The 14,004-nt window shown below is 41.4% G+C and overlaps 1 protein-coding gene across 1 annotated transcript in view; it reads left to right on the forward strand.

Moving 5' to 3' along the window:
- Positions 1 to 13,507, forward strand: part of PHYH (phytanoyl-CoA 2-hydroxylase) — a 27,148-nt gene extending 13,641 nt beyond the window's left edge. Inside the window, exons 4-9 of the mRNA XM_018553716.1 lie at positions 1,939 to 2,107; positions 5,014 to 5,095; positions 7,624 to 7,805; positions 10,191 to 10,340; positions 10,701 to 10,835; positions 13,407 to 13,507. Of these exons, the coding sequence (XP_018409218.1) occupies positions 1,939 to 2,107; positions 5,014 to 5,095; positions 7,624 to 7,805; positions 10,191 to 10,340; positions 10,701 to 10,835; positions 13,407 to 13,460 (772 nt within the window). The 3' untranslated portion in view covers positions 13,461 to 13,507. The remainder of the gene's footprint in view (positions 1 to 1,938; positions 2,108 to 5,013; positions 5,096 to 7,623; positions 7,806 to 10,190; positions 10,341 to 10,700; positions 10,836 to 13,406) is intronic.
- Positions 13,508 to 14,004: the final 497 nt, after the last annotated feature.

The following is a 14,004-nucleotide window of genomic DNA, read 5'->3' on the forward strand; positions in this document are numbered from 1 at the left end:
AGGGATGCTGCGAGCATTGGCTTGTGAGGGGGCTGGAGGATGAAGGATGCTGCAAGCATTGGCTTTTTAGGGGGCTGGAGGATGAAGGATGCTGCAAGCATTGGCTTTTTAGGGGGCTGGAGGATGAAGGATGCTGCAAGCATTGGCTTTTTATCCTTTCCAATTGATTATCACAACAGTGATCAACCAGCAGTGTCTGCAGGCATTTATAGGTGCAGGCTGACCTGACTGTCATCCCATGTCAATAGGTAACCCAATCATTAACTTATGGATTGATTCCACAAGTCCTCACAGGTTCTGCTAAGGTGGCAAAAGTTTATCATAGGTTGTTCCTTTTTTTTTTAAAGCGAGAACCTTTATGGCAATCTTTATGTCACTGAACCTTTACACTTACAATAAAGATCATAAAGGCCTCTGTTGTGCATTCCTGAGCTCTATAAACCTTGATATAGTATACATAATTAGGCATATTGTTTATTTATATGATGTGATTACATACCCAGCTTTGAGTTTTTTTATATGTGATCACTCCAACGCCATTTTATTCTCTTCTTCCTGCGTCTGTGAAATCTTTAATCTGCTTATGTTTTGCCTTCCTTGGTTCCTCCTTTTGTCCTCTCATCAATGTGCTAATGCCATTTTCTTTACAATATGGGGACTTAGGTATTGAGTAATTATATCAGCTCACCTACACCAACAAAAGCAGTGCACCGAGATTTATCAGGACTAAACAGGAAAACAGGATTGTCATTTCACTCTTCATGATCTGTGTGTTTCAGCCACATTGCCTCGTAGTCAGTAATACAAGTTTTTGTTTTTATTGATATGATACTGTAATGTTTGCAAGAAAACAACAAAAAGTATATTTTAAAAAAAATATGGTGTTTTAAATCACAATATCAAAGCATTTGCAGATCTGTACATGAAATACAATCGTCAAAATATGGAACCGCAAGCACACAAAATTGTTAGTCACACCAAAGTTTACATTCTGGTGTATGTCAAAATAACCCAAAATATGTACAAAAACACATCATAGTTTTCCTATTAAAGAAGAACTCCATGTTATAATTGTTTTATCAACCCTTGCAGTAGGGCTACCCCTACGCTGCAAGGGTTACATGCTTGTTTTTGTCCAAGGCTGAAGTTAACAAAAGTATCTTGAGCTTGATCCTTGGAGCTGGTTTGCTCTTAGAACGGTCCCTGGAGCCTCTCTTCCCCTCCCCTGAAGCAGTCCAAGGTCCCGTAAATCATTACATCCAATACACTGTGAATAGGTCGTGAGGACACCGAAGGACATTCCATTGCTGCAGCACAGGAGGAAACAGACTTCAGGGAGCGCTGTCACAGTTTGGGTGAGGTATATTGTTATTTTCAGACCTAGGCCAAACCGAGCAGTTAACCTTTGCAGTGCAGGGGCAGCTGTACTGCAAGGGTTAATGAAAAATTACCCCGAGCTCTTCTTTAAGCTGAGCAGTGGGTTAAGCTTCCAGTCGGTGGAGACTTGTAGCTGTCCACTTTTAATAAAGGAAGAGGTGTGCCCAAATCTACTTTTCCTTTTGGATAGTGTAGGTTAGGATAAGAACGCTTTTTTTGCTATCCATGTCCACACTGGGTGGCTTAAGTCATTCTCTCAGGCAGCACCAGTAATGGGGACAGGAGGTGAATGGGTCATTGACACGAGTCACCCGAGCATGAAGCAATGGGAAATCACTTTCCTGACAACACCACTGATAAAACAATGAAAATCTGACCTAGGTTCCAACCCCTTACCACTCGATCCAAACTTGATCAAATCAAATACATTTCTAGTTTACGGGAAATAAATCTAAACTTCTACCTTGAATATGTTGGGTAATGTTAGTTACAGCTTGGCTCCTAATTCTTCATAGCCACTGTTACTTTATTGTTTATGACTATATCATTTGTTTTGTATAGGTTAGTGTTTGAGAAAGTGTGCAAGAAAGAGCTGGGGGCACCTGGATTGGTTATCATGCGAGATGTGGCCATTGCCAAATCCGAATTTGTTCCAGACCAGAAAGCTATTACGAAGATTCAGGAGTTTCAGGAGCTTCCTGAGCTCTTCAGATACTGCGCTCTGCCACAGGTAATATTTGTACTCATTTATCATAACAGATGTACAGCCCGTGTTTGATATTTACAGTTTGGAGCCCTCACTCCTGCTGAACTATTAGATGGATACTTCACAGGTTTACAGGGTTCCAACACTAATGCTAGGGATGTTCAGATACCAGTGCAGATACTTGGCATTTTCATGAGAACTTCCAGGGTTGTCGCGGTTACAGCTGGGACCTGGCTCTGGCGCTCCACCACTGTCCTGAAATCATTAGTCTGTATTGTTTTTTAAAAATTGTCACATGACACTAAACAAAAATGTGTCAGTACTTGTATCTGTGAGTACTTGGACAAGTATCAGTACTTGAAAAAATGGTATGGATGCATCCCTAATATATATTTATAAAAAAACAAATCATACATTTAGGGCTTGTTCACACCGAAAGCGTATGCGTTCCAGAACACACCGCGATCGCTAAGAAACTTCCCCCCGTGTTCTGGGGTCGGGTGGGGCGTGACGGTGCATTTAATTCAATGGCACCGCTTCCACCCCCCCCTCCCCCCCACCCGCAGTGCGATCGGATGCATAGCAAAATTTTGCCAGCGTTCCGTTCCACTGCAAACGCAAAAAATAGGGCTTGCTCTATATTTTTTTGCGTTTGCAACGGAACGCTGGCAAAGTTTTGCCACGCGTCCGATCGCACTGCGGGCAGGTGGACATGGAAGCGATGCCATTGAAGTCAATGCACCGCCACACCCCCTCCCGCCCCAGAACGCGGGGGGTAGTTTCTTAGCGATCGCGGTGCGTTCCAGCAGCTACCGCTCTGGAACGCACACGCTTTCGGTGTGAACAAGCCCTTAAATAGGGATGCACAAATCCCAGGAGCTCCGTGTGCTCCTTACAAATGGCAGCTGCCTCCTAACTTTTGAATTTTTCTCTAGTCTAGTCTTGGAGCTGGAAAAGTATCTGTACTTTATTATTATTATACAGGATTTATATAGCGCCAATAATTTGCTCAGCGCTTTACAAAATAGTAGAGACAGCACAGTTACAATACAATTTACAACACAATACAGTTTCAGATCATGTACTTGTACCGAGTACTGTATTTGGTATCTGAACATCCCTAACTGATACTAAATCTGAAATGAATGCAGACATACTAGATATTTAAAAATGAATATGAAATGCTTAAAACTTTAGGCCCCCGAACCATTTTGACATCTCAACTATGGAATTGAGGCGTATTTTGTTTTTGGGACATACAAGGCATTCCTTTTGATGATGTTGTCTTATGTAACAATGGTTAATAATTGGTTAGTTAGGAAAGTCTTTTCTTTAAAAAAAAAAAATAGCAAAACATGGTTTTCCCACTTTCAGGGTTTTTCAGCAACCACGATGTAAAAGAATCTTCAAACAGATGCATTGTAAATATTTGTTTAGGGAACTGCAGTTAGCTACAGTGTATTCTGCTGCTCCGAACTGAAATAGCTGTTAATAGCAGCTCTTTTTTTTGTGGGGGGGGGTCCAAATGGTTAAATCAGTGTGATCTGGGCATAATGAGCATGGTAAAACAGACATGTTTTCATTAACTTTATGGTGACCAAAATTTGTTTATTCATCTGGGAACTAATATAGCTTATCAACAGTACACTGTACAAAAATTTTTTTTTTCACTTTGTTACAAGTTGTAGAAAGAGATTAGGCATGTTTTAAAAAAAATGTGTGTATTTTTTTAAAGTACAACTAAAAAAATTAATGATGATGGCAGAAAATACCGGTAATCGGCAAAAAATAGCTAAGAGAAGAAGGGGAAGAAGGAATTCAAAAGCAAATCAGTGGTTAGCGCTTCTGCCTTGCAGAACTGGGGGTCCCTGGTTCGAATACCAGCCAGATCACTATCTGCAAAGGAGTTTGCATGTTCTCCCTGTGCTTGCGTGGGTTTCCTCCGGGTACTCCGGTTTCCTCCCGCACTCCAAAGACATGCTGGTAGGTTAATTGGCTCCTGTCTAAAGTTGGCCCTGTATGTATGTATGTATGTATGTATGTATGTATGTGAGATGGGACCTTAGATTGTGAGCTCCTTGAGGACAGGGACTGATGTGCATGTGCAACTATGTAAAGCGCTGCGTAAAATTGTTGGCGCTATATAAATACCTGTAATAAATAAATACATAATCAACTAAGGATATTACTTTGATTTGCAATAAGCATGAATGACGGCTGCAACCTCATGATACATGTGGGAGAGCTCGGCTGTCAGATAATGCTGCAAAAGCAGCTCTCCCAGTGTAATCTGCAGGGTTCCAAAGTCAGTCTGACAGGCAGTCCAGCTCTGTGTATTTGAACTACTGACAGCCACAGTCCTGAGACGGAGCAGTTGTCAAACTGTCAGTAGACCTCTGCAGAATACATTGGGACAGTCTCTGTCACCCATTGCAATCTGTAGGGCAGAGTACTTGGGAGCACGAAGAGCAGGAGAACGCAAACTCTGATATATTATCAAACATAGTAGGATGAAGATGGTTACAGTGACAGGAATGGGTAGACACCGGGAGAGGTGTGCATCAGACATAAGCTTGCTCAGTGAAGGTGGAGCATACAGAGCTATGTGCAGTGGGGTAGACACTGTATATCAGAGAAAACATTGCACAGTTGGAGTGGAGCAGACAGGGGATGTGCAGCAGAGGAAAGCAGAAAGCAGGACTGTAAGATCCAGAGCAGACACAGAGACAGTGGGAAGATCACAGACAGATGCATCAAGCAGTAGTGTAACCGATTTTTCAAAATCTACATTGTTTATGCTGTGAACCTTACATGGTATTAATCATAAATGCTGTTGTATTTTATAGTGTGCCCAAACCCCAGAAGGACACCTTTTCTAAAGTCAGTCTTTTATTTTGCTTGGTGTAACTAAATGTGTTATTGTTACTTAGATTCTGAAATACGTGGAATGCTTCGTTGGTCCGAACATTATGTCCATGCACACCATGCTCATCAATAAGCCTCCTGATGCAGGTAAGTAGACCTCCAGGCAAGTCGGAAACCTAGCTTACCATAAAATATATCTAAAGACAAACTATTTATAGAATGTATCTGATGTGGCTGGCATTGATTATTAGACTGCTGATTGCAATATGATCCCTGCTTTCACTTGATGTGCAGTACATGATAAAATTCAGGGAGGCTGGGCTAGTAATCATTTATGTGGGAATTGAGGGTTGCAGGAGTTGCAGCAGTGACCCCTGTAACTGCAGCCACTAGTTAGAAACCCTGTCACCAAAATTGCTGGTAAAAGCAAGATAAAAATCAAGTATTTGAAATGCTTACTTTCAGTATTTTTCCTTTTCATAAATTATTTTGATTCACTTGCCCGTGCACTTGCTAGTAAATCTGACTACTCTAGGAGAGTCAATTACCTTGCACAGTTTCCTCCCTCCTTGCACGTTAAAGCCAGGGAGTAAAAAAAAATATGTCGTTGGGCAGCTGTATTCGCCTAATTTGGATGAAGTGATCCAAGATTTATATGACTATTGTTAAAGCCCTTATCAAGAGGAATTGTTTGGCCCCTGAAACACGTTGACTGTTTTCCATTACCTTTGTGATATCTGGAATAATAAAATACAGTTCTGGACTCTTGGTACACTCTTGGTACACGTGTCGGGTTCAATTACACGGCTTACTGCCAGATTTGGCAGAGAACAATTCTCCTTCACCTTCGCAGCAGAGCAGGCCCGCCATCTCACAGCTAGGTCTCCTCCACCTGGAAACCCTCCAAGAAAATTTTTGGCCAAATTCTGAACTACAAGGAAAGAGACATGGTGATCAGACTGACTCAGATGTCGGTAATATCCTGTTTCAGAACTCTACAGTAGCTGTTTATACAGACTCCAATGAGATTCAGAAACAATAGGCTAACATACAGTAGCTAATTGGCAACTTTGAGATCTTCAGATAAAGTATGCAATGCTTTACCCAGCAAGGCTATAAAACTTGGACAGAGGCCAATCTTGTTTCCAGTGCCCTGAACAGCAACATTTACCCCAGTAGGGCCATGCCTGTCCATCCACCTTGTCCAATTGCTTGTGAGTACTACTTTCATCCGCAAAAACCTCCAGTAATACCCTCCCCTTTCCCCTTGCCTGACTCGCTTAGATGTCTGTTATCTATCTGTTGCTCCCACCATATAGACAATAATACAGACAAAAGTGCAGTCTAGTTATTACAGATTCTCCTTCTCGATAACTGTCCTCCTGTGTATGAACAGGCTTTCCTCCCACCCACACCTTTCAGAACAGACATTACCAAATACCTGAGTATTAACATAACCATTGACCCCTGACTTTACCACAGTAAATATAAAACCCCACATTACTAAGAGTGCAAGGCAGGGTGATTCTTATAAAAATGATCCTGCTCCCAAAATTATTATACATCCTGTGGCACTCCCAATATACATACCAGTACAGTATTTTTAAAATCCTTAAATCCATCCTTAATCCATTCTTCAGGGGTAAATGCAGACAAAAACTGATAGGGAAGACTATCCTGAGACCCTTATAGGTTCAGGTCAGGGGTGGCCATTTATAACCTTGCATCCCAACTCTTCCACTCTGACCACCACGGACGTAGACACTCACATGTGCATTATTTTTTTTATTTTAAAAAAAAATCTAATTTATGACTAGAAAACTGATTACTAAATTATGGATACAGGCCCTACCACCTAACGTGTCTCAATAGAGGGCATAAGGGAATGCAACCCTACCCTACAAACAATTGGTCTACAAAAAAAGAGGATGCCCTTACAAATATAATAAAGCCTGGGACAGGTGGACTTCCTGGGCACTGGGCTCCCTCTAGCCAAACATATGAGACTATTCTTTCTAGCAATGTTCACCCTAGAACAATAATTTATTTCGACAGTCTTACTTTGATGAAAAGAGATTTGACGTGAAATCGCCTGTTTCTTTAGACAACTATCTTCTATCTGTAAGTAGCCTAAAGGTGGCCATACACTTTACAACCATCGCAAGACCTTAGTCTTGCGATGGTTGTAAAGTACTTAAAAAAATGTACGATCTGCCCATCTTGGACAGGCAGATCGTACTCTCGATCATTGCAAGCCCGCCCCCCTGAGGGGCGGGCTTACGATGACTGCAATGAGGGGCGGGCTTACGATGACTGCAAACGGGTAGTGTGCGCGTGCGCACACCGGCCCGTTCGTCAGTTTTCGAACCAGCAGGCCACTAACTCACCGAGAATCGTACGATTCCCGGCGGGTTTTCTAGCATGCTGGTTCGACGGAAGACGTGCGACCGTACAGTAGAAACGGTCGCACGCCTTCCATACACTGCACAATTCTCGTACGATCGCGGGATTTCCCTCGATTCTCGTACGAGAATCGTGCAGTGTATGGGCACCTTTTAGTATTGTTATCCTAGTGTGATGATCATCATGAAAATAACGAACAATTAAAAAAAACCAACAGCAGTACTTTTGTCTCTTGTTCCTTCTGCATTTAAGATTTTGTTCTGCTCCACAAGGTAAAAAGACCTCTCGTCATCCAATGCATCAAGATCTGCACTTTTTCCCATTCAGACCTGCAAACCATGTTGTTTGTGCCTGGACAGCGATGGAGCATATTGACCGTAGCAATGGATGTCTTGTGGTTGTTCCAGGAACACACAAAGATGAACTAAAGCAGCATGACTATCCAGAATGGGAGGTGAGTGACCTTCTACCTATTTATTTATTTATTTTGGAGTCCTCCAAATCAAACTCCAGACAAACGGCTAAATATTAAGCTGTGTATGGAATTGTCTTACCTGCTAAGGGACTGTACTGTGCAATGCAGTACAGTCTGATTGGCTTATATAGTTCTGCATCCCTCTTCCAGTGTGAATGTGAGATTACTTTTGTCACCTGTTTATAAAAATACTTTTTTTTTTTTTTCTCCACAAAAGGTTTTGTTTTTTATTGAGCATAGTAAAACATACAAAATATGTCAGGTAGCTCCAGAATAGGTTACAAAGTACATACGTTCATAACATGCTTTATATCGAAGCTCGCTTGAACATATTATAAGGTATGTGCTCGGACAATGGTCCGACATGTGTGAAAGCGCAGTGTAAAACTGACTACGTCTACAACCCAGCATACAAAGGTAGGTTTGTGGCGAAGCTTGTGCTTCTGGGGAAGGCGTAGTAACTGAAGTTGAATATCAGTAAGTATTGAATTGATAGCAAGAAGGAAGAAGGGAAAGGAAGCCAGGAGGCACAGAGTAAAAGAAGACACTAGGTGTGAAGGAATGAAAGGTAGAAGGGCAAATGAGGGGGAAACACCAAACAAAAAAAGGGGGGGTGGGGGGGCGACGAATACTCAGTGTATATATTCTTTGGGCATTGGATGGCTACTAATGATTCTTCCCAGCATCAAGCTCTATTTTTGAAATGCCAAAAATGAGCGAGAATGTACACTGTATGGCACATTCTAGCAGAAAAATCTTTGCATGTCTCTTTTGCCAAAAAATTCTCAATTTTTACATTTTGACTTAAAGTATAAATTAATCCTAATATTAATAGGAACTACTTAGTCCTTCCTTCTGAAATCTCAGCAAGCTCTACATTTCCTAAGATCTTCCAAAGTCATAAATGACCTGGTGATGCTGCCAGTTCTCTTAGCAAATAACTCCTTCCTGCTTGTTACTGTCACATCTCTCCATTCTACTTGTGTGCTACAGGAGGGCATACCGACTGCTGCGGACACTTTCCCCCTTCCTTCTCCTCCCTTACCCTCCCTAATCTAGCCTGTCACAGTTTGAATGACCTTCCACCCCGTGGAGATAGGGATGCAGAACCTGTTAGATTAGATCATGAAATAAGAAAACAATCTCATTAATGTGTATCTAAAGTAGACTTGTGCGCCGTCAAAAAATGTGTTTCGTAATATCCATTATTTCGTCATTCGTATCCGAAACTCAATTCGGATTCGTACGAAATACGGATTTTCGTTAGTTTCGGCACATTTTCGTAACTTTACGAACATTCGTTATGATGAAGTTAATAAGCAAAAATACCTTTGTTAATATTGGAGTCGATGTGGTAGTTGTTTTTTTATCCGAAATACGAATTCCGTTAACGGATTCCGTATACGAATTTCGTATTTCGGACTTTAAAAAAAACTACCATCAGCTCCAATATAAATGTACTTTGCTTTTTAACTTCAATATATAACGAATGTTCGTAACGGAACGAAAATACGTCAGCGGAATTTCGTATTTCCTGCCTGTGTATTGTAATGCAACCCTCAGCAGCAGCGGATCCGTATTTCGGATTAAAAAAAAAATCTTGTCATGTTGTTCAACCCCATTTACAGGGGTAATATTAGTTCCTGTTTCAAAGAAATTCGGATCTGAAATTCGTTAACGGAATTTCGTATTACGGATATAAATTCGGAAACTGCCATTCGGATTTCGTATGCTTACGAATTTCAGGAAAATTCGTACGAATTTCGATTCGTAGCAAAACGAATCGCACATGTCTAATCTAAAGCCAGCACAGATTGTTAAACCCTTTCAGGGTTTTTTTCCCAATCTCCTACCTTATCCAATATGTTTTAAAAGTGTAATAATATAAAAATATACTTTAACAGCCAAACCTTTTTTCTTTAAGCTTTCAGTAGAGTGGGTAAGAGTCATAACTTGTATGTTAAGTTTTTATTGCTGTCTGTGTCCTTAATGGGGAGATTTCCCCTTTCTTCCTGTTACAGTGACACCAGGCACAGCAAGACTCAAAGAGCAATAAATGTTTGACAAATGTTCTAATCCCTTACCTTCTGCTAAAAAACATACTTCTGTTACCGGTTTTGTCTGGAAAGAGAGATCCCATCACTTTCTATTTTTGTGACAACCTGTCTCTGGGACAAGGCAAGGGTAAATCTCCCCAACGGGCACACAGCAATAGCTGGGCTTTTCTCATGTGTAATCATTTTGCCTTTTATTGCAGAGATGGCCACTTATTACTTTTTAGAATATCTGTATCATTTTTTTTGTTGTGTATTGTAATTTTACATTTCCAGAGCCTGTATTAATAAATAAAATATCTGATCCTAGGGAGGCGTTAACAAGATGTACCATGGCGTACGTGATTTTGATCCAAACAGTCCCAGAGTTCATTTGACCATGGAAAAGGGGGACACTGTGTTTTTCCATCCAGTCCTTGTCCACGGATCTGGAATGAACAAAACTGCAGGCTTCAGAAAGGTAAATGGAAGCACCAAATTATCAAGCTCTGGGAAATAGGGAAATGTGGTACATGCGCCTCTTTAACTGCTCAATCGCCATATCCACAACAATGTATAACGTTTCTGCCTGTTTGGGTAAACGTCTAAAACCTGACCCCAAGACAGCCAGTAGCCTGACCAACAAGAGAAGGGGTGGATGCTTGGGAAAAATGAGTGAAGCGAGATGGTTTATCCTGCTGATTATTGCTGCAATGAGGTTTTTGATATTTATTAGTGAGGTTGAGGACACAATTTTTCTGCGTACAAAGAGTTTGTCTAATGTGAGATTTAGTCAATGTATAAACTTTATCAATCTATTGTGTTTGTTTTGGAATTGTAGGCAATTTCCTGCCATTATGCAAGCTCTGATTGCCACTATATAGATGTAAAGGGGACATCGCAGGAAAACATTGAGAATGAGGTTTCTGAAGTGGCAAAGAAGATGTATGGACTGGGAGATGGTATCACTCTAAAGGTGAAGGAATATGCCAGTTGTCTACTGTTTAGTTTACTGAAACCTGCTTACTAGCTTAACATATGCTACTTCATCAATAATTCTATCCTGTGTCCCTCACATTAGGGTAATTCATATTGACACTTCATATAGCTTTTATTGTGAAATCAACTGGGTTTGAATGGCAAGATACAAGTATGAAAATCAACAGTCAGGCTTTCTTCTGTGCAGGGAATTCAGTTTAGGACCATTTTACTCAGAAACCTACCAAAAAGTGTATTTTTGAGCTGTCCGAGGTAACTACAGTACATTCCCAGTTTTCCGGCATTCACGGGAATTGGTCCTTTCCGGATAAATGTTTCTGGTTGCTTGAGAGTTTCTATTAAAAATAGGTTTAACTAATGCTATACCCCTTGCTATACCATAACATATAATCTGTATTGACTTCATATTACTATTGAAATAAAGTAATCAAAAGCAAATTAACCGACACACTTAGTATTAGTGCTGTAATTAATACAGGTGCTGTAATGCTATGTGCACTGTGGCTGCCTGACAGTGGGACTGGAGATCTGCAGTATACTGTGCTATAATCCATGAGCAATACAGTGCAGTACTGGGAGTTATTACGGTACTAGGGTGTGCTTGTTCACAGATTATCGTTTACATACACCTGTTCCCAGGATAATACAGTGGCAATTACACTCTTTGGCCCTGCTTCTCTACCCTTCCGTGCTACAGAGCCCCCTCTCCAACAAAGTAACGGATTGGCAGAACAGTGAGTGCACAGTGGATTTTGGTTGTTAAAGGAGAACTATGAGGTGAGTGCTTTTCACTCACCTCATAGTTCTAGCCGACCTGTGAGACTGAGACATGAGACTATCACAGGTCGGCTCAGTAGATCGGGAGGTGAGCGAACACATACCGGCGTTCGCTCACTTCTCAATCCTGTCACGGCAAAGAGCCGTCACAGGGGAGGGACTGGATTCTCCGCTCCGATCCTCCAGCGCTGACTGGCGGAACGGGGGGGGAGGGGGCAGGTACATCTGGCTCTGCCTCTAGATAGGCAGAGCCAGCTTTCACTCACGCCACTGGGCGGATCCAGACATAATTGTCAGGATCCGTTTCAGCTGCGGTATACTGAGCTTAGGGTGACGGGAGGACGCTAGTTTGTGTCCTCCCGTTACCCTTAGGAGAACTATGGGGAAAAGCACTGACCCCATAGTTCTCCTTTAACCGCTATTCAACTAACCGGAACTTTCATGCAGAGAGTTTACTGTATAATATCTGGAGCAAACATGGAACAGGAAACTGGAAATAGATAATGTAACATTGGCATAGAATTGCTGAAGCATTTTGTAAATGTTCATATACAATTCTGAAGTTCTTAGTGGGTACTGAATTGAAATCTCTGGCCCTGCATTCCTATCCTTTTACTGTTCTTAGTTATCATTAGCTGGTTTTCATTGTCTAATAACCACATATAGAGCAGTTCTGTAATATGAACCCTGCTTTCTAACAACTGTTAAAAAAAAAAAAGAAATCATTTTACTTTAAAAAGGATTTCTGTACTTCAGACACAATCATTTTCTTTGAGACTATTAAGGGACACAGGAGGTCATCTATTGTTGCGTTATACTGCCCCTTTCAGGAGAATAGGACACCGGAAAACAAAATCTATAGGCTAGCTCAGGATAACACCTTATCTGCCCAGCTTGTCTCAGTTTGCAGCAATCAGTACCAAAAGCATGATCATAAACACATAGGGGTGGGATTTTATGGTGGTTACAAAATTGTCCATTGAGGGACACAGGAAGTTATATGCTGGATGTCCAAAAGCAGTCCAACTTAAGGGGTGGGGAGACGGCAAACAAGAACCGCTTACAGGTCCAACAAACAGAATTTAACACGGGATGAGGCTGAATCTACTGCCTAGGTGGGATGTCCACCAACACGCTCAAAAAGAGGACTCGGACCTTGCTTATCCTTGACCTTAAAGAGTTATGCGGCTTAGAATTCTTCTGACTTCCCAGATCCAACAAAGCAGCAGCATCCATGGAACAAGGGACAGAAGTCTTAAACAGGGAAACAGGGAAAGGCATCAGGAAGGCCTTCTTCACAAGTCTACGAATCAGCCAGTGAAAAGGAGCCTAATTCCCGGATGGACAGGTCCCACAAAGTCCTCAAGGCATTCCCTGCTTCTGTCAGCGTATACATTCAGCGTGAGATTAGATTAGTTAGTTCAGCCCAGGGTGACACGCGCCCTTCTCATATGTCCTTTGCCTGCAATGCAGGGTCTGAGACACACCTTAGTGTGGGAACCTCTCCTTTTATATCCAAAAACTACCATTTGGGAAGAATTGGCTTCCAGAGGATCTCCCTAAGGGGATCCATGTGGGTAAGACTAAAGCTGGCCATACACTGCTCTTCTTTTCTTTTCTTTTTTTTTCATTCAACCCACGGGCTGAATGAAACAAATAGAGCAGATTCCGCCATCAACGCTACAAGTTGTTGATCAAGAAATCGCAGATGTTTCTTTTGTATTTGGTAACATAGATTTCTAACATAAAATGTACTGTTTTTATTTTCCAGGATGCATGGATGGCAAAAGCACGTTGTGTGCAAGGAGAAAGAACCAATCTGTAATGTCCCTTAATGAGAAGTGGAGAACCCTCATTATTAAAAATCTCTGTGATTTCGATGTGGAAAAAAAAGTATACAATTCTGTTTGAGATCCTTCAGGAAACCTTCATGCAGATCAATTGATGGATAATGCAAGCCTGATAAAAATGTATCTGTGCACACTACTTTATTTGATTCTTTTCCTGTATTATACTATCTCACATATGTGGTTTATGACCTGAGCTACTAATCTACCTGGAAAATGTCAATCTATAAACCAAAGTGTCCTCAAGGGCAATAACCAATCTGTATACCTCATAACCACTATCCTATATTTTTCTGATTTATGACAGTCCCACTCTATCACCTGTGTGAGATGCCTCTGAATAAACCAACCATTTCCCAACTTATGCACTAGATAGTGATAGTCACTTGTTTAGAACCGTGTCCTGAGCGCCTTGTGTGCTCCCAAACTCCAGTGTAGCTCACAGTTCAGGCAGACCCACCCATATCCCACAACACAGCATACAGGCTCTACACAGAGAGGTGTATGATTTGCTCTGTGAGA

This window comes from Nanorana parkeri, unplaced genomic scaffold, assembly GCF_000935625.1.
Source record: "Nanorana parkeri isolate BGI_ZX_2015 unplaced genomic scaffold, ASM93562v1 scaffold128, whole genome shotgun sequence".
NCBI lineage: Eukaryota > Metazoa > Chordata > Amphibia > Anura > Dicroglossidae > Nanorana > Nanorana parkeri.